The 26,855-nt window shown below is 27.9% G+C and overlaps 2 protein-coding genes across 4 annotated transcripts in view; both read right to left on the bottom strand.

Annotated features, from left to right (window-relative positions):
- Positions 1 to 16,053, bottom strand: part of LOC107447915 (integrator complex subunit 3) — a 55,416-nt gene extending 39,363 nt beyond the window's left edge. For 2 of the 3 annotated variants that reach the window (XM_043047993.2, XM_016062953.4), the window contains exons 1-11: positions 15,865 to 16,050; positions 9,374 to 9,457; positions 7,270 to 7,353; positions 5,423 to 5,536; positions 5,250 to 5,334; positions 4,356 to 4,422; positions 4,082 to 4,223; positions 3,731 to 3,860; positions 2,714 to 2,811; positions 1,887 to 1,934; positions 705 to 936 (exon numbers count right to left, since the gene is read on the bottom strand). In XM_043047993.2, coding sequence (XP_042903927.1) covers positions 705 to 936; positions 1,887 to 1,934; positions 2,714 to 2,811; positions 3,731 to 3,860; positions 4,082 to 4,223; positions 4,356 to 4,422; positions 5,250 to 5,334; positions 5,423 to 5,536; positions 7,270 to 7,353; positions 9,374 to 9,457; positions 15,865 to 15,939 — 1,159 coding nt within the window. In that variant the 5' untranslated portion in view covers positions 15,940 to 16,050. Of the gene's footprint in view, positions 1 to 704; positions 937 to 1,886; positions 1,935 to 2,713; positions 2,812 to 3,730; positions 3,861 to 4,081; positions 4,224 to 4,355; positions 4,423 to 5,249; positions 5,335 to 5,422; positions 5,537 to 7,269; positions 7,354 to 9,373; positions 9,458 to 15,864 lie in introns of all 3 variants that reach the window. The other variant, XR_011637247.1, reaches the window with a different exon arrangement.
- The window catches only part of LOC139426007 (uncharacterized), a 491,229-nt gene that overhangs the window by 390,401 nt on the left and 73,973 nt on the right, over positions 1 to 26,855 (bottom strand). The window lies entirely within an intron of this gene.

The following is a 26,855-nucleotide window of genomic DNA, read 5'->3' on the forward strand; positions in this document are numbered from 1 at the left end:
TTTTTTTTTTTTTTTTGGTCAATATGATGGCATATTTTGTAGATATCAAAGCAGAATACATAGCATATCATACAATTGACATCGATTCATTAAAAAACATTAATGCATTAAAAGCAATAGCATATAATGAATAACTTTAATTCTTCAATGTTTAACTGAATAATTTATTATAATAATACACTTTAACTAAAATGAAGTAAATAAAAAATGATAATTTGTAGAACCTAGAATATTCATGTCACTTTTAACAAAATGATTTTTTTCTTTTAAAATATGTTGAAACAATAACTTTTTTTTTATATATAAAAGAGTTAGTAGGGGAGAAGGGGACAATTATGAATATCTTTTACAAATTTGTCACAAAAACATATTTAACAGAATTTTTAAGTCATGCAGTATTTTTTAACAATAATTTAGACATGCATTCTAGTTTATTATCTGAAATTAAAACATTTAGTTTTCCCATAATATTTTTTTTTAAAAAATTTTCATCTACATTAGCGCTACTACATAGGGCTAGTGCACATGGAAGTATAGATCAGTGTTGCCAATCTACCATATCTCACAGACAGAGTTTGACCAATAAATAAAAATGCTATTCAGATGTTCACTCTAGCCCCCCCCCCTTTAAGCAGATGAAGACTTCTAAATAGATATAATTTCAAACAAAAAAAAGTTGGACATAAAACAAAACATATGCTTACCTATATTCATTATACTATCTTTTTCAGGGTCAAAAAATAGCCAATCATAAAACAAAGATAGCTTAGCACTAGAAGCAGCGACATTTGATGTACAAGTAGTGAGTAACCAGCCAATGACAGCCCAGCGAGGAATGATATCTGAACACAGGACTTCATTAGAAGGATGAATAACGCCACAAATGAAACGAATGAGATCACAGCGAAGTGTTTGACTTTCTGCAGTTGACAGATACTGTTAATAATGAAATAAGAAATCAGGCAAACCTTATTTAAACTTTGAAAGAAAGAAAAGGAAGCTACACAAAATACTTGAAACTTATAATAATTATTTATCCAAAAATTGTAAAATAGATACAGAAATAATACATATTAGAATAGTAGCAAAGTTTTTTTTAAACATTTTTAAAGTGGAATCACTTGTTGTTTGAAAGTACTGATATACTCATAAAATAGATATTCAAAGAGAATTGTGAAAATTCTATAATCATATAATCAGTAAGGTTAAATTAAAAACTTTTAATGAATAGTTCATATTTTGGATAGAGCTGATTTGTTTGAGATTGAAATCCTAAATCTGAAATAGTTTTTAAAAAACTTAAAGTTCTATTTTTTTACAGTGAATGCAATGTACATTTTAAACACGTATATATTCAAAAAGAAGATATTGAATAATTAGTCAAATTTTTATATATAGTTCTTTTTTTTTTATCTAAACACAATAAATTATCTGGTTGGATTGTGTGTTCACTTATGAGCAAATGGTACAGTTACTAAATTAAACATAATGAAGTTGCAAACACTTAAATTTATGTAGCTTGATATTCGAATTTTTGTATTAAAACAAAAGTGATTTTGATAAATAAAAGAAAATTTTAACAGTTTAATAACTAACACAAAACTGTAAAAATTAAAACCATTTTCTGAGTTAAAATGCATTAGTTTTAACTTTTAGTAAAATAATAATACCAAATAAGTAATAAATAACTTCAGAAGTTTTTCTGAATTTGACAGTTAAGATAAGATTTTTTTGAAAGATGAAAATTTAATCTTATCATTGTAGAAAGATTAATAAATGTCCCCATGCTTCAATTTAATACATCACAACTACACATCTACTTTACCTGCCTAATACATGCACAGTAAAAATTTAATAATTTTAAATAATTAACAAAACCTTCTTACCTGACGTTGAAACCAGTCTTGATACCTTTTATGTTGTCCAAATTTGACCTGCAAGAAAATAATTTTCAAGTATAAAAACGAACTTCATTTTCAATAGAGGAGATGAGTAAAGATTCAGTTTTAAAGCAATATCGCACTTTATATATATGTATAAAACATATATGTAAAAAACATGAATTTAAAAATTTTATGTTTGAAAAATAAATTTTTTTATTAAAAAGGGCAGTAATATTTAGAGAAAAGAAATAGATATAGATAATTCGCTAACAACAAAAGGGATTTGTTACCAAGAAGGAAAAAACTATTAAAATTAATGCTAATAAAATTTATAACCAAATACTTTTACTCACTATTAAAGTTAAAAAGAAATTTTAAAAAATTAATTATAAATTAAACAAAACATAGTACATGACAGCATGCATTATCTTTTTTTTTCTCTTCAGTTGCCATTTATGACATGTTAAAAACAACTAAGAGTAATTTACTATGGGAAACATTTGTTTTCAATTAGCATAAATGTTTATGAAGAAATTCCGTTTTGTTTTCTTGATAAGACAAATATTTTCTTCAATATTAAGAAACTAGCAACTAGCAATTGAGCATTACTAAACATAACAGCATATGAAATTCACAAAATTCAGGATCTCATACACACATACATGTGAAATTAAAGACTAAAAGAATCAAGATTGCTTTATTTTTCATATTAAATAAGCATATAGTACAATTTTTGAAGTGAAAAAAACAGCAATATTTTAAACATATGATAAAGATTAGGTAAGATTTTTGGTTATTAAAAAAAGAAAGAAAAACATTATTGAAACTACCTGCGATGTAAGAAATGCTATTTTCTTTTCCATGTCAGGAGTAAGCCTACACTGGAGAAACCTCCTTGATGTTCTTATTGTTAATAACTGTGCAACACCTAGAACAATAGAACAAATTTTGAAGAACAAATTTTGCAAGAATCAAAAATTTTAAACATAATCCTTCAGAATCTCATATCACCTACATGATTCAAGAAGATTACACCATAAAGCCACAATCGCTTTTTCGGCCTATATTACAGTAAGTTTTCATTTTCTTTCAGCCATGACATTGTTTTTGAAATTTCGATATTTTTAATGCATTACAACTACAACCCGCTAGCATTTTGTAATTCTAGAATGATGCTTATATTAAAACCAATTTATATAATGTGTTAAATTAGCTGAATAATTTGTAAGTTAAACTATTTTCCTTGAAGAAAAAAAAGTTTTTTTTCAAATGATAAAATTAATAACTGTGAAAATTTGGGGTTTCTTAAAAGCTATGCAAATTTTTGTGAAATACAATGCATTTTTTTTCTTTTCCTTTTAGGGACTTTTCGGGATGATTTCGGGCTCTTTTCAGTTATTAGTGCCCCGCCCTTTTTTAAAGTCCAGAATGAACACAGAAAAAGTTTTTTACTACTATTAAAATTACACCTGGATAAACTGTTTTGCCAACAAATGAAAATATTTAGGTGCCATTGACGCCTGACTGTTACATTATAATTTCTAACCCTACCTCTTACTTTTTCTACAATGTAGAAATTTTTAGTCATTTAAATAGAAAATAATGTTGAAATATTTGATTTGTTAAAAGAAATTTTAAAAATTGGCATTGTTTGTTTACATTCTCAAACCCAGGCCCATATAGAAGATTAATTTTTGAGTCAACTGTACTGATATAAGTTCTATTTAAGGACTTTTTACATATATTCTGTGACATTTCAATATATTTGTGACATATTTTATCAAGAAATGTTCTTAATCTAAAAAATATAATACTATTTTATACTGAATTTACAAAATATTCCTTACCAGTAAAATTTGGTGCAAATAGAGCTGGATTTGAATAGAGGTCTCTCCAAAGTTTTTCAAATTCTGGAATTCGGGCAACATTTAACAAAAGTCTAATTAAGTCTCTACCAATTATCAGGCATTCCGCAAACTTAAAAAATAAAATTTTAAAAATTAGTTTTTACAATAGAGTGCAACAATAAAGCAAAACAAGGCCTCAAGAAATAGAATTCAAACAACTATTTCATATAAGTCAAACAGCAAACAAATTAAAATATTATTTCAAATCTTTATATTTTATCATACATTTCTCAGCGTCAAAATCATAATACAAAATATCGATTATATGTGCAATTTATGATAGGAACGTACCTTTTCTCTTAATAAGGAAATACAAAAGTCTATTTCTTTTTGCCTTAACAAATTGAATTTTGGCCATATGTGATCTTCAATTAATCGAAGATAAGTATATACAATGGTAGCTATTAAAACACTAAATTTTTCAACCCATATCCTGTAACAAAAATAAAAAAAACAAAGATTTGACATATAAACTAAAATTACGAATAGCTATTACAGTACACAATTTTTAATAAATTAATAGAAATTCCACAAAATAAAAATTGCAAAGAAAATTAGACTCTACCTATGTTCAATGAAAGTATCTAACAAGGCTTCAGTCAACCATAAATTTTTTGTTGATAAATCCCCGCCTGTAAATCAAAATATGATGAATTTTAAATATATTTTCACAACATTTTGAATATGTTTATAGACATGTAATTGCTGGAAGAAATTATCTGAATTTTTTTTTAGTAAAATGACACAAATGTAAAATGACATATAAAAGACTCATGTTTGTGCACAAAATAACATTTATAAAATTTAAAGAGAAACAAATGAAAATAGAAGAAGTCACAGAGAGGTGAGTTAATTTATGAATTGGAAACTTAATATTAACATTTCATAGAAACATTAAATTTTTAAAGTAGTGCATTAAATTTCTAGAAAATTTCAATCAATTTTCATATACTTTAAGACATGCAGTTATATATGCTGGGTAACTAAAAATAGTTCTTAATTAAAAGGTGAATAACTAAACTTAATGAATTTTATTAATTAAACATCATTTTTTTAATGAAATTATTAGTTATCAATTGCTTGCATCTAAAAATTTAGTCACATAATACAGAAGCACATGATTTGGGCAGCGTCTTGCTGTTTTACAGAAAATTTGTGATATCTTGAAAAAAATTAAAAATAAATTTAATTCTACTTTTGAACAAATCAAGTGATTTCATGTTCACATTTTTTTTCTTACTAATTCTATATTCATTTTTGGAATCAGATTATTATGTTAATGCAATAAATACTGACTTAATTATATTATTTTATTCTGAAATTTTTGTTCAGAAAAAACTTTACACTATCATACTGTGTTACAGAAAGTCTTTAGTTCAATTTTGCGAGTTTACTAAGCTGTTGGTTTTATACAATGCATACAATTAGACATTTATAACAGAGAAATAATGGTACCAACCTGCTATCTGACGAAGGAGATGAAAACATAAACTGTCAACATTTGTAACTGAATTTTTTATCATTTCTTTAACAATCCAAAGTAGCTAAAAGTAAAACATATTAAATATTAAACAAAATGTTTTTTAAAGTAAACTTTAAAGAAAAGTATTTTGGAGAAATAAGTATATTTACTTGATTCCTGCTCGGTTCTAGCAATTTGCTATATTTTTCAACTATAATATGTGTTAAATGATTAATGACTAAATTGAAACCATCTCGAACCAAATACGTTAGGTCACGATAAAACTAAAAAAAGAAAATATAATTAACTTATAAAATTGGTTAATAAATAATTTTATAATTAATTATAAAATTGTTTGAAAAAATGAGTTCAATATAGCAATATTAAATTAATTAACGATCCAATAACAATAAGTAAATTAGCTACAAAGTAATAAGTATGAGTAATTCCTTTTAATTAAATAAAAATGCCTGGTTATTATTATATTGCAAAATTTTCAACCATCGAGTGTTAGTCCCAGCTTTTTACCAACTTTTAGCTGCAGGCTTTCCCGCATCAAAACACTGATTTCTCTCATTTTATTCAACGGGAAAGTAGTGCGTAGAAGGGAACTTTCAGTACAATTTTACCCAGGGGCTCAATGCTTAGAGAGTTAAAGTTTATAGAAGCCAATTTTCTATTACACTGTTAGGATTCAAAATTAAGTAGAACTTCAAATTTCCAAATTAATTAAGACCAGACTCAATCTGAATTAAAAATATAACTCAATGTCAATCTTTGCCTTGAAATTTAAAAAGTATCAACTATTTGCCTTCTTTTATCTTATAAAGCAATTTGAATAACTGATAATTTGGATTATTGGAGTTTATATAATGGGAACTCTGAAAAAGCAGGAAAAAAACTGATGATCTTTGATAGGCAGCAAATATCTGACCTACTTGCAGAATAAGAATTGCAGGTGCAAAACAACACATACAAGACTATTAAGATGAACACCAGTCTCTACTTAACAATGCATAATTCAATCCCTCCCAAATATAAATACAACAAACTAAAGATATTAAAAAAAGTACTATCCATTTTTAGAACTAATCTTTACAATCACCTTTACAACCTGAATATCTAAATCACAAAGTAATATCCAGAAAAGCCGGCTATTCACCAGATGGTTATGGAGGTTCATGTTCCACAAATTTAAAACCAACAGCATGAATGATGGTACTGTGGTCAGCATTGTTTCCTAGTCGCTATTACTTCTCAGACAAGGTGAATAGATTATATTAATCAATTTCTAATTGGGTAGGCAAATATCACATGGGATAGAGTCTCAGTCCTATACAATGCCAGCCTAAGGCCTTAACCAACAATGCTAACAGAGCTTTTTGTTCACAATGCAGTCTTTTAAACATTACATGTGAAGCTTGAATATCTTAATCACAAAGTAATATCCAGAACAGCCGGCTATTCGCCAGACGGTTATGGAGGTTCATGTTCGACAAATTTAAAACCAACAGCATGGTGGCACTGTAGTCAGCATTATTTCCTAGTCGTCATTACTTCTCAGACAAGATAATATCAATCAATTTCTAATTGGGTAGGCAAGTATCACTTGTGATATAGTCTCAGTCCTATACAATGCCAGCCTAAGGCTTTAATGACAGTATCATTTCAATTTATATCTTAATCATATGCTACTATATTTTACAGACTAAAATTCCTCACAATCTAAAATCCTTATTTTTCAATAAAAACTGATCTATGATGCGCAACATTAATAATATGTATTACATTTTTGTGGTCAAATGGATTTGACTCAAAGCTACAACATAGATCAAATAAATAGTATTATCAACATTATTAATAACATAACCAACCAATAGGTGGCATATTTCAGCACTTCTCTGTACAAAATTATCTTGGAAGAAATATTAAGACATGAATTGAATAATGAAGTTCAGGAAATAAACTTGCTTTAACTTAACTGACATATATAAATTGGATTATAGTCCATACTTACTCTAGGAGCGTTATTGGAATCAATTAAAACAGCGATTAAAAGACCAATATTAACATCATCATGGCCTTGGGCATTTTTACAAACCTAAAATTTGAACAATTGCATAAATTAATAAAACAAACAATAATTTATTAAAAAAACTAATTTGATACACATAATTTCTACTACGTACATATATTTCTAATAATAATTTAATAAAACATTAGCAGACAAGTTAAGATGCCTAGCTTTCTTTAAATGGGCATATAACACACTTAAATTTCTTGAATGAAAAAACTAATGTTTTTAAAGCAAAACTAAAATAAAAATTAAGGTTGAAAAATAGGGAGGTTATTACATAAAACAGGCTGCAAAAAAATAATCATTTTATTAGAATACTAAAATCAGATTTCTATTTTATTATTTATTATCTAAGTAAAGTAAATTATTGAATAAAAATAGAAATTAATTCATTCCTTAATGGGCTTTTTTTCTTCTTCTTCCTTCTTTTTTAAAAAAAAATTAAGGTAAAATGGCTAAGCCAGTTTTAAAATAATGGAATTCTTGAAAGGTGTGCAATGTGCACCATAGTTTTAGGCGTGCAAATAAATTCAGGAATACAACTAACCATAATGAACAAAATAAACAAAACAAAAATAACAGCTAACCATGTACAGTCAGACTTCTATTGAACGAACTTTTGTTTTGCGAATTTCTCTATTTTTCGATTTTTTTCGAGGAACCAAGAACATTTTAGAAATTTCTTCTAAAATAACTACCAAATAGCGAAGTGAATTTTCTACTAAACGAACTTTTCTTTGAGATCCACTTTCCCTATTTCCCATATTTCAGAACATTTCAGACTTGTTAACGCATTATATGGTGGGGAAAATGATCTTGAATTGATTTTTGAAGCCGAACTTTTAAAGAAAGCAGTAAAATCCCTTTTCCTTTTCGTTTGCAACGAAAAACTGAAACAAAAGTAACAGATTTTATAAGTAGTAATTAAAGTTAAGAACACTGTGGTAATGTATGTTTAAAAGTAGTTTCATAATAAATGCAGCTATAATTTATACAAAAAAAAATTTAGCTTTTTTTAGTGGAAAATGTATGTAGCACGATAGTATAACACAATGTTTTGCATTATTCTTGCTTTACATGCAGATTTCTTTCATGGTTAAAACTAAAAAATAAATAGTAGATACTAGTTAACAAGATGAAGGTATATCAATTGCTATTTTAATATCTGTAGAATTTATAAATTTAAAACCCGTTTTGTGTTGTTTAAGTATTTCAAAAGGTGATTTTCTATTTAATGAATTTTCTATATAACGAACTTTTTATTGGGATTTAGCGACTTCGTTAAATAGAGGTCTGACTGCATATCTTTTTACACCTCGCACTGAATAATAAACCACTAACTTTTTCTTGAAACCATTCATATCTCCCTTTATTTTTCACTACATTATTATTTATTTTCTGACCAAGTACTACCATAGTTTTTTTCTTCTTTAAATATATATATAGATATATGTCAATATGTTGAGGGGGGACTGGTAAATCAAGGCAGATATAGATTCAGCTATAGTACGAATTTTGTTCAAATCAATCCCATTTGTCAGAACTTTAAGAATAAGATTGGCAATAGCAAGATAAATATAAGTCTTGACACCATTCTTTCATTGCAGTGTGATATCATTACTTGATTATTTCACAATAATTGAGAAATATAACAATGCTTTCATAAAAATGCAATTTTTTTTTTTTTTTTTTAAAATTTTTAACCAAAAATGTTACATTTTTAAAGAAATAATTTAATTTAAGAAAATGGGGAAAATATATTAATCAATAAAATTTAGTCCTGCTGATTTTTCGTAAGACTGATTTCAGTCTCCAGAACTGAAAAGTGTCACCCACGCTTTAAAATGACAAAATAGCAAATTATTAAAAATTATAAGATTTTTCACAAAGTAATTGCTTATTTTTTATGACAATGGACGAGGCAGAGTCCAAAAATATGCAGAAATAGCATTTGATTGAATAGCTAAAAACATAAAAATAAAATAAAAGTTAAGACATAAAACTAACAATACTTTAAAACATTACAGGTTGAGAAACAACTTACAGCTTGACTAAGGGCATCATGTGCTTCTTTCTCGGATAAACTATTTGTAAGATTTAGAACGTGGGAACAACAACGTTCAAATTTCTGTAAAAAAAAATAAAAAATTTAATAAATAAGCAAGAAAATAATTTTTAATCATTTAATACGTGGCTGCAGTTATAAATTTGTTAAATAATAATAGAACAATATTATGTGTGTATATATAATCTTACAGAAACAATATTATGTGGTACAAGGGAGCATCATACCCCGCTCACTGCCATTCTCCAAACTTTACGATTGTTTCACAATCTTCACTACTTCTTGATGATAAACTGATTTTAAAAAATCAAAATTGAAATTGTCCAATTAAAAGATCTTGAACTTTTTCATAGTATTGATTCTGATTTAGTTTCTGATTCTATTGAGATAAAATTTAAGCCTAATAATTACGCTTGGCTATTATTATAAATTCATACACAAACCATATTTCTAAACTTTTTAAAGATATTATTTAGCAATAGTGGTACAAAAATTCTTAATATTTCTATGCAGTTTTAAATAATATTAATTACATATGTTGACCGTACACAGTTTTATATTAAATGTATCATACAAATAAAATAAAAAATTATAACCTATTTACCCTTTATAATTGTAAATGGTAATTCAATATGTTTCTCATAAACACTCAAAAAATAACTGAAATGGCAGTTAAGTTTTATTTAGTTTAAGTTTATTAAGTAGATTAAGTTTTTTCTTTCTAAGAAACTTATTTACTTAAATTAGCTCCACTACTTAAAATGTGTGACAGGTAAAAAGAGTTAAAATAGAACACATTTCTACTTCAAGTGATGAAGTTAAGTTATCTAATTTACCTTTCAAAATTTTTAAGTGAAAAATAAATTAATAAAAATGTTTCAACTGCTACGAAAATGTTTGGGAAAAAAAAAAAATTTTAACAAAATTTCTAAAAGAACTATATTTAAACCTCTTGAATCTGACAGGATATATTTGTCTCATCAGACATTCCAAGTAGGCTGTTGGTCTAAATAAATCTCATTTTAACATTAGATTTGCACATAAAAATTTTTTTGAGCTTCCCTCTCTACTTGAATGGTTACATCACTTCTAAAATTCCCATAGCGGTATAGTTTTGAAGAAATCAAATGTTAAGAATTATGCATTATTTCGTAAGGAAAATAACTAAAATAGAGCTAAGAAAAAGTGAGTGTCATTACTACAAGTATAATTTATATCCTGTTACATTGCTTTGGATCATTATTTGTATAATTTTCAAAGTTCATTATTTATTATCATCTGTTACTAGTGCAACATATGCCCCAATTAAAAAGAATAACGGGACATCAACAGGACATAACTACAAGAAGTTAGTTTTTTTTAAAAAAATTTTAAAAAAATTAGATTTTTTAAAAAAATTAAAAAAAAACCTATTTGTAACTGGTAGAAGAAAATGAGTAGCTAAAAGAAAAACTTACTTGATAAAAAATTAGAAACCAGTTTTGAAAAGTTTAATAATGCAGCACGGCAAAATGCACTTATTAAAGTGTGTTCTTATTTTCAACAAAGTTTTAAAATTCGAATTGGGGTTATAATTTTAAAATCTGAACAGGTAAAAAAAAATTACATTAGGATGCATTTCTACTACTAAATAATAATTAGAAGAATTTAAGAAAATAACAAACTAACTTTTACAATTAAAAAAAAAAAAAACTTTTAAGCTGCCAAAAGATCTTTTAGAAAATTTCTTTTTGACGAAAATATGAAAAGAAATACCTTTAAAGATACAGCACTAATAGCAAAATTTTAAAATATTTTTTAATAAAGATAACTATATTTTTCATTAAATTCAGATATCTTTAAAATACTAGTTTAGAATTTAAATTAAAATAGCTTTTAAACTAAAGATTTTTCTAATTATTTTTAGACATATTTTCTTTTGAAGAAAATGACTGGCTAGCTTTAAAATTACCAAACTATTTAAAAAAAAAAATTCTTTGATTTTTGAAATGTACATTTTATATGTTCTGAGACATCAGGGCTAAAAGTAAGATGGAAAAGAGAAAAAACTGTTAGTAAAAACATTCTATAGATAACTTATGTGAAAGGTATTATTTACAGTCATTTAAGGTTATAAACAATAAATAGAAAAATAACTGGGATCATTTTCAATACCCAAAACGGTAGATATTTAGGTCCACTAAAAAATGAGGTAGGTCAGGCAATCAAAATAATTGGTAAAACTTTAAAAACAAGTAGGAATTTATTTATTTTACAGAGAAATGCAGCTATGTACTCTTTTTATTTTTATTTATTTTAAATATTTTTAAAAATAATTTTTTTTCTACTTTAGATTTAATAACACAATTATAAATTAAGATTTAAAAAAGAATTCAGAAAATAATAGCCAGGGTTGAAACAGACATTTTAGATTCTCAAATTCATGACTTTCCATGACTAATTCCTAGAATTTTTCGTGACTTAACGAAGTTACTATTTTCTCAGACAAAAACACAACAAGAAATTTAAAAAAGCATTATAAGAACATAAATTGAAATGATAGGTATAACCAAAACTGTTATACTCTGCATCCTCATATTTAAAGATTTTAAATTTAAAAAAACTGAGTAAAGAAAGAGTTGAAGCAATAAAATAGTTGAAAAAAAATACAAAAGCAAATAATTTTTTTCTGCAGAATTATATTCTAAAGATGATACTTTTCTTGTTTATCAGAAAGGAAAGAAATACTCCTGATTTTTCTGTTCTCATTTCAGAATTAAAAAAAATTCGCCAATGACTGGCTTGCTTCAGCTAGAATTTTAAATTGATAAAATAAAATAAAAAATAACAAAAATTCTGAAATCACAGAAGTTTAAAAGATAATTCCATCTAGAAATGATGTTTTTTCTTTCATTTTTTGAAAGAACACCATAACTTTTAAAGAACATGATAAAAACATTTTATATTTTAATAAAATATGACTGTGAGTGGGGAATTAATTACAAATTCAGATATAAGGACTATCATGAAATGGAGGGAGGGGGGAGATATTTTTAAATTCCATTTTAAAAATTAGATTTTTCAGTGACCTAAATCCATGACTTTCCATGATTTTCTTTTAAAAAATAGTTAAAATCATGACATTTCATGACAAATTTTGTTCAATACCGAAATTCATGACTTTCCAGGTGTGCGGATACCCTGTAGTAACCTAATAATTATTTATATAAATTATTAAGATGAAAAAAGCTTATGAATTAATACTAAATCTATAAAGAAATTTTTTGAAGTGACAAAGTACCCAATTAGGAATATACACTAAGAGATAAGAAATAAAATTTGGTTGAGATGTTTTGTGTTTACTAATTAATAAGATTTAATTTGGTGAAGAGATGTAAAAAGTTTTCTAAGCCTAATATTTACTCAGAACAGTTTCTTTTTTAAACTTCCCCCAAAATTGTAATTTTTTTTTAATGTGTTAAAATTTTTTGATGATAATTTTTCCAAAATAAATAAATTGATGAATAAATAAATAAATTGACTTACACAATTTTCGAATAAACTAGCATGTGTCAAAAATAATAGAAATCAAAATATATTGAAATAGTAATAATTTATAAAAACTAAACTTAAGATTCCAATCATAAACTTATTGAATTCTAGACATATTAAGTTATTCCTGTTACATTTAAAATAACATAAAATATTTTAACGTAAACTTTAAAATATATACTTTAATATTTAAATGATGTTTTACTTTTCCTTCTTTCTTACGTCTTATTTTTTTTTAAATACATTTAATTTAACAATAGTCAGAAGTCAAGTAGTCTAATTTGTTTTGGTTAAAAAGAAAAACACAAAAACATTCTCAAGTTGTTTAAAATAAATGCTTATTTATCACCTATAAAAACAAAAAAATTTCTTCTTATGCATTTACTTATAGAGAAATTATGTAGCAATTTTTTTTTTTAATATGACAGAAAATTTTCCCAGGGCAACTTGAATTATCCTCCTCCCAGAACCTTATTCATGTGATAGGATACTTTCTGCACCCCTGATTAGATGGGGGGAAAATATTTTCTTCTGTGAAACAAACACCATAAATTATTTGTATTCAACTCACAAAAAGTTTGTGTTTTTTTCAATAATAAACTACTTTGAGATTGAATAAATTTTAGTGTACTCAAAAATGACATATAAACTGCAGATGCCATATTTAACTTTAATAATTGAAATATAAAATTTGGTTAAATTAATAGTGTTAAACATGCAGTTTTAAATGGGAAAAAAATGTAAGGCAGAAAAAGCCAAAAGCATGTCAACCACTCTTTTACTGATATACCTAAATACCTACCACAAGGCTCAAATTTCTAAGCTATCATATATTTTTTATACTCATCAAAATCATAAACCCTCATATGCATAAATTAGAATCAGTAATTAGGATACATAAGCTTTAAACTTTTTTTAACCAATCTAAACACTAAATCATACTAAGTATATATTACTCATCACTTGAAAACAATGTTAAAAAACGGTTTTGTCTATGTTACAAACTTTCTAAAATAAATTACCTCAATAAATTTTAATATTTAAAAAAATTTCTAGTTAAGTTAGCTAAATTTAAAATCTCAAAATATAATTTTAGAAAATAATTCTGGAAAATATGAAAAGTCAAATATATGAAAGATTTAATTTTCCTCAAATTTTCTCCAGCAAGAAACTCTACATCTGGGAAAAGATAACTTGCTAGGACATTTTAGTAAGCTCGTGAATTCATTTCGTCTGGAATGAATGCAATTGAACCCAGTCCATTTTAAAAAAATCATCACCAGGTTACGACAGAGCCTCCTTCTACTGAGGACTTAGAATATTTTGTTCTCTTTTCTTAAATCATAATCTTTTATTTATCTGGCGAATTCAAATTCCGTTTTATTTATTTTTTTCATCAGAAATTTTTTTTTTGTATCCATTGGTTGTCTCAGGTAACGACTTGCTAGTTGACTTGAAGTTTAAATGTTCTATTTTATGCCTCAGCAGCAACCAAGGTTCAGCTAATTTTGCTGCATAAAAAAACCTTCCAGACTTTCGAATTGTATTTTGCATTTTTTGACAAACATTTAAACATGTTACTTGAATAAGTTTCTCGGTTAAGTATTTTTCAGCCGATGCAAATCCGTGAACTCTTCTTTCAATTTTAAGAAATTGCTGGCTACAAACTTTGATCTTTCTATCTTTATCAAAATAGTATGGCTACTCTACAAAGAGCAGTATAGAGCATCTTCATAGTTGCCATAATTAAATTACTGGTGGCCTTAAAGTTTTTACTGAGACTGAAGTACTAATTATATGCAAACCACTTTTTTCTGATAATTACAAATCCTGGTTGCTGAATTATTTCTTAAGGATATACTTTAAAAATAAAATAGAACTGATTTAAACATTATTTAAATTCTCAATTTTCTTAAATGTTTTCACTGGTCAGTTAGTTTTTACTCAGACTGTAAAAGCCAAGGTAATTAGAGAAAATACTCTGGATATTAACATTAAATTTTAAAATCAATTGCATTTAACATATATAAATGTGATACAGATTACAATTTTCCTTTAAAAAAATACATCAAATATCAGTAATTTGAATGAGAAGTAAAAAGCTATATGATTTATGGTATCTGATGATAAGCAAACTAAAGAGTAATTTTTACATTTTATGGTAATGATTTTGCTAATTTCTTTTCCATATCAACTAAAGAATATATTAGCCTACAAATAAAAAAAAATAAAAAATTTGATCCCTATCAAAAATTTTTAAAATCAAAACAACTTGATGTGCAAAAAGTTTGTTATACAGGGGCATTAACTTTTACAATAAATTGAGCATTTTAAAATTGCCATGGTCTCTAGCTATACACACTATATAGCAATCAATTACATTTAAAAGCTAAAGCAAAGATACTTAAAATACATAAACATCAATTTTGAAAAATTCTTAAGAAAAATAATTTTTTTTAACAATTTTTTTAAATACCAACAAAATATTTTGAAACTGATCAAAGTTTATTTTACTAATGCTTAGAAAAATATAGAATTTTTATTAATATCATAAAGCTAAAATATTTTGAATGTTTTTAAACTTTAAAAAAAAAAAAAAAAAAATTATGTACACATTATATTGAAGCAAAATATATTTGGAATTGAGATCAGCAATAAATATAGATTCTCATATATTTTTTAATGGCGATCTTGATTCAAATAAACAATGCTAATTAATTGCCGGTAATCAGAGAAAAAGTTAACCATATAAATATATATGTGAAGTTAACTTAGAAATAACTTTAATCAGCGCCATCTCTTGTACAATGTTTAAACTACTGTCACATGTCTGCTTTCTATGCGCGTTCAACGCTACGAAAGAAACAACGAATGGTACGAATAAGCCCAGCAACGCAGCACGAAGCGAACTCCGACAAACAACGCAAAAATTGTAATACCTCATCATATTCATCTTTGAAGTCAATGATAGTTAGCTGATACAATCTTGGCAAAATATTCTTCGTCGAATCCATTCTACACACAGCCAAACTTGTCCAATTTCACCATTTACTTGACAGCGAGTATAGCCTCTCACAAGGGTAGCGCCATTTTTGCGCATTAATACAAATTTGCCCTTCCATGAGGACTATATTTTGTTGCGTAATGCCACAAAGATGTGATGCGCACACCAAGTGGAGGTACAAGAAATAAAGTGCTTCGCTTGCCTCGTTCAATTCTCGAATGAGAATTGCTGTAGTTACACGTGTTTCAGGAGCTCTCGTAGTTTTCAAGGCTAATTTTATTAAAAAAAATATTTTTCAAAATTTGTGTTACGAAATATTATTTAAAAAAAAATCCCATTTGTACTTCATTAATTTCCATGCTTTTATTTTGAATTTTTTTGCTACTAAAAGTTTTAAGAAAATTATACTGGTGTATTTAAACAGGATGTTAGAAATGTTTTAATATACTCGTGTAGAATTACTAAGAGCTTTCGTCTTTTATCACGTAAAAGAGGAGGGGGGGGGTGAAACTTCGAAATCGATGAAGGGACAAAAGTTGGCGTATTTATATTATTTACAATAAATATGTATTTTCGATTTTTGTGAAATAAAATTGTTTTGAATAAAATTATATGGGTTTAAAAAAAAGTAGTAAAAGTAGGCTGAATGTCGTAATGGCACCAGGATTTTCTTGACAAGGCTCACAGAACTGACAAATATGTATTTTAAAAAAATCGATTAATATTTTTAAAAAGCTTCATTTTTAAAAAATAACAGGAAATGTTCGCCAAATGAAACATCAAATCAACCATCCTCCGACGAGGGGGTGAGACACTATGTTGTAGGGTGTATCCCCGCTAACTCATATTTTCATTTTTCTGGTATTCAAATTTAAACTGAAATTTGTCTATTTTTAACATAAAAAGTTCGAATTAATAACCCCAAAAATAATCATTTATACGTATTAGTATCACGTCATTTTCATACATCATTTTTTTTACACTTTATTATTATTGATAACACTTCAGTAGTTTAAATTTTTTTTATATATATATTAGTATGCTCCACCCCTACTCCCACCGCTTGCCAACCCCAGTTATTGATTCTCATAAATCATTGTTTATTTCTTCTTAAATAAAGAACAAAAAACATTTCAGTTTCAAAATGTACACTTATTTTCCCTTAACGTAAGAGCACTATGAAAACATATTATAATTATAACGAAATAGACAATTACCTGGATTTGAGAAGTAATCATTTGGACTTTGGAAGAAGAAAAAAAAAAGTTATACCCTTAAAACACAGAATGCGTGACTCAATAAGGAGAAATAAATGAGAAGCAGTTTTACTCGTTGACGAAACTTATAGCAATTCAAATAGGAAATGGTTCTTATCTTTGTTCATTATTTTTTTTATTTTTATAAATTTCTCTATAAATTCTAAGATTTATATAGTGTTTCCCAAAGTGTGGCGCTCGTACCCCTAGGATATGCGTTCTTATGCGGAATACCTTGCAACAAATAAAAAATTCGAAACATTTATTTAAAAACAAAGCTAACAATGAAAATCTACGATTACGTATTTTTCTATTTTTTTCAGAATTAACAGTTAATAAATAGTGGTGACAACAGCCAGATGAGATTTTTAACTTTTGTTCAATTTTTTTATAGTAGAAAATAAATTGATTTTTTTTTATTAGTGGTACACAGCGTTACGAAAAATTTAGAAAGGGTACACAAAAGTCATAAGTTTGGGAAACACTATATAGGGTAGCACGTAAACACTCTCTTTCTCTCTCTTTTTTTCCATTTTTGATTGACATCAGGGCCGGATTAAGAGCAAGCGGGGCCCTAAGCCATTCATTTTTTGGGGCCCTTAGATTAAATTTTTTTTTCTCGTCTATTTTTTATGTATTCAAATATAAAAGTATTTATATATCTTTTCATTTATGAAAGCAAATTTAAAATTAAAATAAATAATAATAACTTAAAGTTTTCTTTATTTTGTTAAATTAGAACTAAAAAAATTATCGTATTTTATTAACATATATTTGAAATTGATTTTTTTTTAAAAAAATCATTGTTTTTCTAAATTTTTTAAAATTTATTTTCAAAAAAAATTTTTTAAGGGGCCCCAGGCCATGGCCTAATGGGTTATCCGGCCCTGATTGACATCTATCTGAGCGCGAGTTTATAAAATAAAGGTCTATTGAAAGAAAAATAAATTTCATACAATAATGGATACAAAGTCAATATTTAAAGCAAAAAAGCTGAAAAAAATCACGTAAAAGCACTTAAATTTGCAATAACTTTCGAACAAATGGAATTCCGAAAAGAAAAAAAAAATTTAAGTTAAAATAATAATACGAAATCGACCTATCAGCACATTAAATTTCAATTCTGTTGTTGCATTTCAACGGACATACATACTTTCAATTTTTTTTTTCTAATGCAAGCTTAACAATTAATAATTTTCGAAATAACATTCAAATCGTATTTTTTTTAATTTTATTTATTTCATTGAACTTCTTGTACAGTTTTCTACACACTTTTAGTAATTTCAAGTTTCTATGTCTAATAGATTTTTAACGGCGAAGCAAAAGAAAAGAGAGATACGAAGAAAATACGATTCACAACAAAATTAAGAAAACAAAAACTTTAATTTTTCTCTCGCATGCGCTGTATAAAAGAACAAGTTTGATTACTCATATCTTTCACAGTTTTAAACAAATGTTTCTCAAATTTTAAAGCAATAATTTTGTATTTAATTTCAAATTGTTTCAAAAATTATGTTTAATTTTACTTATTGCATAGTAAAAAAAAAAGTAAGAAAATTTTTTAATGAAAAATGACCATATTTCCGTTAATATTTAAGTTAGGCTTACGAAATTTTGTGCAATTACATCACATATAGTAATTAAAATAAGTGTTATAAGTTACAAATTTATTGCTACATTTTTTGTCATAGGGAGATCAAAAAACACTATTTTCTGTTTGTAATTTATTGTCGGTCCCACAAATCTCTAAAAGGTAAAAAAGTATGTGTATAAATGTGAATAAAACTATTTTTAGCCCTTCATATTACTTACTAAGATTTACCAGGCTTAGATGCATATTAATAAAATATTTTTTTTAGCAGATATATTATTTAATTTCATGTGTTACGTGCAGTACAAAACCGTGGGATCGCCAAAAAAATTATCAAAAATCCTGTCAAATAGACTAATTAAAAAAATTAGAAAGCGCTTGATCCTAGTGTACTACTATAGTTCTTTTCAAAATTTTTTAATTACAGGGAGCCAATTACTCCTAATCCCTAATTCAGTGATTCTCAACCACTGTGCCGCTGCACTTTTGTGTGCCGCCAAATTCTTAAAATGTGCCGCCAAATATTAGAAATGATACAATAAAAGTTATAATGCTTTTTTTTTATTATGAGTAAAGTTTAAACTAACCGCGTGAACATCTTTGTCGGCGATTGTATTGTTTCTGACAATCTTAAAATAAGATGGAAGTGTTTAAATTGTATACGACACACAATTTTAAAAAATGTTGTAAGAGCTAATCATTAAAGTAAGCTATGCAATTAATAAACAAATTAACAAAGGATAACTAAAAAAACAAATATATAAAAAGCAAATTAACAAAGAATAACTAACAAAATTTAAGCCAACAATTAATAATTAGCAAAAAAAAACTAGTTAACAAGAAATCACAATAAAATAACAGTCAATAATTATAGAAAACAAGCTAAGAATTAATAACTAGCAAAAAATAAATAACTGTTACTAACTAATAAAAAATTGGTCGAAAGAAGTAATTAATCCCTTAATAAACGGGCTTTTGTAGTACATATTATTTTATTTCACATTCAAAATTATGATCACAAACTATTTAACACAGTGTAAAATAGGTAATTAAACAACTTTTAATCTAATTTTTTTCACTGTGCCGTCAAATTTCGAAATCGTTAAAAGTGTGCCGCAACAAAAAAAAGGTTGAGAATCACTGGCCTAATTATAGCCCTTCACGCAATCAAATAAAGGTTCTTCTTTTAAATGCACCAGCATAATAACCTCTCATGTAAAAACTCTATTATATAGATATGGTAATTTTTATTTATTTTAATATTATCAATGAAGTAGTTTTTTTTTGTTAATAAAGCTTTTTCACGCTAATTTGTGTTTCGGTGAGGAAAAACTTGCTCAACGAGTGAGCTGCAAGGTGTAGTGAGATTGGAGCAGTACTTAAATTCGAAATTTTTTTAGTAAATTGGTCGAAAATAAAGTAAAGAAAAAAATATCAAATTATAAACTGTAAATAAATATTTAAACGAGGAAAAAAAAAATTCCAAACTCTATCAAAATATAATGAGTCATTCCTCGAAAACACGGTTCTGAAAACAAAAACAGTTTAGTTTCATTAAGAATCTTGAATGTGTTTTTAATAAACACTGCTCGACTCCTTGTTTTCTTCGGCAATCAACACAGACTTGGATGTTTTCAGTCTCACAGCCTCAGTAGTAGTATTAGCTTACAATTACATTAGCATAATATCTTAGTTTATGCATTCATTTGAGACACTAAATGAGCATCTTTTATTAAAAAATTCATTCTCATCAAGAATTTAAAAAATACAGTACAGTCCCGAGTACATTTGGCTATGGGAAAATTTACGTATTTAATTTTGTAATAGTATTAGTTACTATTACTATTACGTATTAGTTACTATTACGTATTAGTTACTATGTTATAATAATAGAATTTGATCCTTTTCTGTGACCGGGATAGCCTGGTTGGTAAGGCGTTGGCCCATGTCTAAGAGTTTGGGATTTCGATCCCCACCTGCCGAAGACTCTCCGCGTAATAAATGGTGACTGGTTCACGCTAAATTTGTCTGGTCACAAAGTCTTCCATATTGCTATAACAAATCATACCTCTTGGGGCATTGAATTGGAGATTAATCATTCTCTGGCTCAGGTCACAATTGCGATCTGTAGATGAATGAATGGGCCAGCCATATAAAAGGACGTGACACGTGTGTGGCTGAAGTCGTATTCTTGGCAGTAGATGGCGCAGCTGAAGAACAAGAAACTCCCCCCTGGTTATACCAAGTATGCTTGCTGGTATTGGCAAGTGACATTAGAAACAACAACAACAGCAATCCTTTTCTTGAATGATCCTCAACATTGGATAGGAAATAAAACAAGTAAACAATGTTTAAATTTAAACTTCTCTCCTTTCTTCCTCGCATATCTACTCCCGGTGAACTGAATTCCGGTAAAAAACGAAATTTTAGCACTACCACATTGGTGAGTTGAATATAATATCTAATAAATGAGCTCAATTAAAGCTGCATTATATGTAATTTTACTTTAATGTTATGTGTTTCTAAAAACTTTATATCCATTTTATTTGAGCTTAAAATGCGAGTATTTTTTTCTGCCCTACCCCTTCATTTTTGTTTCCTCCGTAATTAATGAACTGAAGAATGGTGTAATGATTGAACTTTATGGTGAACTTCATAATTCAATTTATCATATTTAAATATCATATTTTATTTTTCAGAAATATTTTGCTTGAGCCAAATATTTACTAGTTCAAAAATTTAATTTCAATAAAAATAGTAATAAACTTAAATTTTTAGTGTTTTTAAGTGGTCAATTTTAAGCTAATTTTGACGTCATGCCTGGAGTTTTAGCCCTCATACGCCAAATTGGCGTTTTAGCCTTCGAACGCCAATGCCAGTGCCCTACCAACCAGGCTATCCCGGTGGACAGGAAGTATAGTTTTGATAATGTCATCGTTATACTAATTTCCATCTTTTAACCTGTTTGTTTGAAGCAAAATGCCCATGAAAATGCCTAAAAAGCTTCAAAATAAAACGCATCATGCTTTGGTTAGGCTATGAAAAGAAAGAAAAAAAGCAACTATAGTAAAGTAAGCAATTCTATTCAATGATATCTAATAATCCCAATAGCGTACAAAGGTGTGCGGATGTCATAGATGAAACTGAAAAATTAATGTGCTATATTCCAAGTTTGTTCTACCAATGAATCATTTTTCTTTTCACTTGAATATTTCTTCCATAATTTTTTGTATGCCCTCTGAAATTTTCTTCGTTCTCCAATGCTGTATTAGGTTGCTAAAGTTAAGCGCTTTCGGAAAATATGTATTTCTTGCTTGGTTATAAACTGGACAGTTTATCAGAATGTGTTCAAGATCTTACAACATACCAAAGTGGATAAAGTACATAGATTTTCCAAATATTTTATTTTGAAGTGATGCATGTGCTCCATCGTTGGTAAGAAATAGGTTTCATGCAAAAATTTCCAAACGTATATTTAGTCTGTACTTTGTACTTTGTCAAAATTCTGAGAGTATGCCGTCCCTTTGTTTACGGGTTCATCCATCTCATTTACCAGGAGTCCATGGTTTCTTCGGTTTTTCTTTTCCTAATTGTATTTTGATTCTTCATCAAAAAGGTCAATGTTATCTCTTTCATAAGCCTGCTTAGCCAATCTGTCCGCCTCTTCATTTCCAGATGTGCCCTGGTGGACTCTAATTCATTTTGGATGTACATATAAAGATCGATAGATAAATAGATAAATTATCGATACAAGTGACAAGGAAGTTCTTTTTGACAGACACTAATTGGGTACTTGCACTTCAAGAAGAAGGATACCCGCACATGTGGTGAGCATGACCTCAACTCCAGCTGATCGTTTTGTATTGTATCCGTCGTTGAAGAGCCGACCCAATTTTTTGGGGCTTACGACTACTAATGTTCAACTTCGTAGCCTAGTAATTTTGAACCAATCCAGAACACAAGGAAACTTATTGATCAGTACCATGAGGGGTATTGATTTGTTATGGAAACATGGAGGACTTTTACGACCCGACAGATTTAACGTGCATCAGTCACCATTTACTACACGGGGAGTCTTCGGCCGGCTGGAATCGAACCCACGAGCTCTTGAACATGGAACCTGCTCCCTACCAACCAGGCCATCTCGGCCTCAGCTGATCGTTTATAAACAAAATGGCGCGTTAAAGTTGAGCTAAGTTTCTCTACATAAGTTAGAATGTTACTTAATCTGAAGTTAAGTACAGACAGAGCCGTATCACACATCGAATTCATTAAAATATAATTTTTTTCTCGTCCAAGTCTTTTACTTAACTTAGGATTATTATTTGTTTATGCGTTTATAGTAATCGTGATATATTTTTGTTTTTGTATTTGTCAACTTCGATGCATAACTAGTTTGTTCTACAAGGCTTCGCGCCTGTCTTTGCGTTAAGTTAGAAATTTGCAGAGAAAGGATTGAAATCTTTGTGAAAGAATATAGAAGGTGTCACTTAAGAGAATTAATATTCGACAGGCTTGGTTTACTCGAAATAATAGAATGGAAAGAACAGTTGCTAACGTAAACAAATGCACGTTTCAACAACCAATCAGAATCAAGATACCCATACTGCGTCACTTGTTGGTATCCCATGGACTTTAATATATCTCGTTTAGATATTTTCGAAGCAAACAAAAATCAGTAAAAAAAAAAAGCATGAAGAGATCTGTCCACGGAGTCTATGAAACGAACGGTCAAGGAAGTGCTTTTCCAGGGGTTTCAAACTAACATGAGGCCGGGGGCCGCAATTAAAAACACCAGTCAAATGGCGGGCAGCAACTTTATCAAAATTTTATATAGGACTCTTTTATGTTTGAAGGAACTTTAAATATTACTGTCAGATTTTTACCAAGTTGTACCAACAAAACAAAAGTATTGAATTACAAATTTAAATAAGAAGTAGATTCTTACCTGAGAAAAATTTTTTTTTGCACCTTTGGTATGTTAAATTTCACAGAAATTAAGAAATTGTTTTTTTTTTTTTTCTTTTTTTAACGAAGAAAAGTACTTTAAATCTACATAGATTTTTATGAAAATTGTCTGCAAAAAAATGACAACTAATATATTTTAGTTCGCTGGTCACAAAATAAAAGGCTCCGTGGGCCGGATGTGGCCCGCGGACCGCTAGTTGGCTGTTTTAGACGAAGAACCGAACCCTATAAGGCTTTTTATGCAAGCTATAGCAAATTAGAATAACTCAAACAAGGACTCAAACATATTAGCCTCTAAGATTTTCGTGAATATGTAACGGTGAAACACCGAAATCTGAAGAATGTCGACATTCACCGGTTAATGTCAACAATCACATAGTCGCTTTGGTGAATGTCCGAAATATTTGTTATATCCAATTTTATATTAACTTATTCGTTAATATTATTGTATTTATTTGATATATTTATATTTTAATCTATATTTTAATACTTACTGACGATAGATTAGAAGAAACATCAGTGTTTGGAGTATCGGGCAAATATATACCGGGCAATGGCACTTGACCTTAAAACATCAGTGTAGGGTATACCGGACAAATGTATACCGGGCAGTGGCACTTAACCTTAAAAAAACATCAGTGTAGGGTTAAAATATCCAATAAATGTAATTATATCCACAAATAAATTCATATTAAATCGAATGTAATAAATATTTCGGACATTCACCAAAGCATATCTGTGATTGTCGACATACACCGGTGAGGGTCCGAATGTACAAGAATGTAATGAAATATTCGATCTTTCACCGACGTATTTGGTGTTTGTCGACATTCACCGGTGAAAATCAACAACCACCGATTTCGGTCTTTCGCCGTGACAAATATATTAATTAAGGACAATTTAGCATTCTGTAAAAATTAAGCAGATTCTCACAAAACCAATATTGAATGTCCATTTTCAGTGTTCAATCAGTTGAACATTGAAAATAGACATATTAAAAATTGAGCAGAAATTCTTAAATCCATGTTCTTATTAAATTATGCTAAGTATGTTGTGACAAAGAAAAAGTCTACTTTAAAATTTAATCGGAATTTCACAAAACCAAAATTACATTGATCAGCTCTTATTAAATTATGCTGTGCATTATTACATTAAATTATGAGTGCATTCTTATTAAATTATGCTAATTACGTTGTAGCGAAGGAAATGTCTATGTTAAAATTTCATCAGATTTTCATTAAACCAAAATTGTATACTGATCAGTTGAATGGCTGCAAAGTATGCGTTTAGTTGGACTGGATAACGCCAGTATGAGTTCCTATACTTTTTAGTCAGACAAAATGTGGTTGCAAAATTTTAGTGAGCTAATTTAGTGAAAATTTTAGTGAACAAATTTTCACTTTACAATATTAACTTTTTTTTATATATAAAAAATGTTAGTATTATCTATTCTTATCATTAACAAATTAATGCTAATTGTGCTTATAATAATCTGAGAACAACTGTAATAGATTAAATCAATTAGTCTATAGGTTATATATAGGTTATATTACATTAGTCTATACCCTAGCAATAATTTTACCTCGGCCCCAGTTGGTCTCAAAATTGGCTCAATATGGATCCTATAAGAACATGCACCAAGGGATCAATATTGAGACGACTAGATTTTTTAACATTGGTCCTAGAATCGCCTATATAGGGCCAATATAGAGCACATATTGATTGTAAAGTGGCTGTAAAATATCGGGTGAATCTGACAATCCTATATAGGGCCAATATTGGTTGTAAAGTGGCTGTAAAATATCACATGAGTCGGGCAATCCTATATAGGGCCGATGCTGGTTGTAAAGTGGCTGTAAAATATCGGGTGAATAAGACAATTCAATATAGGGGCAATATCGAAAAATAACTGCCCTTTGAACCCTTATTGAGCCAAGATTGGTGAATATTGGTCCAATGAGTGCCTAAGTTATTCTGCAGCTTAGGACTTATAGGTTAAGTCTTATAGGTTTTAAGCAGCAAAGCAAAATGAAACGCAAAGCAAAAATAATTGAGAAAAAAAATCGCAGAAAAGTTGAACAAATTAAAACTTATAAATTGGAATTTCGAAAAGAAAAAAAAAACATCTCTTTTAAGTTAATAAACAAATATGGCTCTTTATTATGTCAAATTTTTACTTAATAGTTGCTCTCCCGCGGTCTGCAGAGCATGGCATTTTTCCTTGCAACTTATACAGTTAATAGTTTTCGAACTAATTAACGAATGTTCATTTTTTTTTACTTCATCTTAATTCCAGTACACTTTTCTATACATTTTAGTAATTTCAAGTTTCAACGTCATACAGTTTTTGCGCAGTAAAGCAAAATGCAATGTTAAGATGAACACTAACGTTAAAATGAACTTTAAAAGAGATTATAGCCTTTTCTAGTAATAGCGGTAAATAAAAAGGAAAACAATTACTCAGCAAGGAAATTTTTTAAATGGTTTAAAACAGTTCAATGTATGTTTTTCTAATAAATAATTCATAAATTTGAATGTTCCTATGCACTGTAAATGGATTTTTAAGAAAGAAAAAGTAGGAATAAATATCCAAACAAAAATATTTAGAATTGATCTTCGGGAAAAAAAAGAGAAAAATTATGAAGGTTAAAATAAAATAAATATAAGGAAATTTGAGTAAAAAAAAATGTTTGATAACTTCTTAAGATTTGATAACTGTTGATCAAAAATCATCTTCGATATTTTTAGATTCCATCCTCCACTATGTGGTAACTTGCGTTCCAGTAAAATGAATAAATAAATAAAAAATTGCACCGCAACATAGTTGTAAATAATTGCCCTCTCTAAAATTGGTGCGAAATTTGATAAAATCAAAATTATTTTGATCAGTTTGACGGTTGCAGAGAAAAATTATGGGATAGTGGTTTTGAGAATTTTATATGCCTGTCTCTTCAATGTTTCTTTTTTCTTTTCTTTTTTTACGTAGTTTCCGTATCTGATCTTAAAAACTCGGACTTGTTAATTTCCAAAAGCCAAGGTCAGAATTTTAGTAAAAGAAAAAAAAATTAATTAAAAAGCAATATATATACTAAAAACTTAAAATATCTTTTT

Source organism: Parasteatoda tepidariorum, chromosome 7 (assembly GCF_043381705.1).
Source record: "Parasteatoda tepidariorum isolate YZ-2023 chromosome 7, CAS_Ptep_4.0, whole genome shotgun sequence".
Classification (NCBI taxonomy): Eukaryota; Metazoa; Arthropoda; class Arachnida; order Araneae; family Theridiidae; genus Parasteatoda; species Parasteatoda tepidariorum.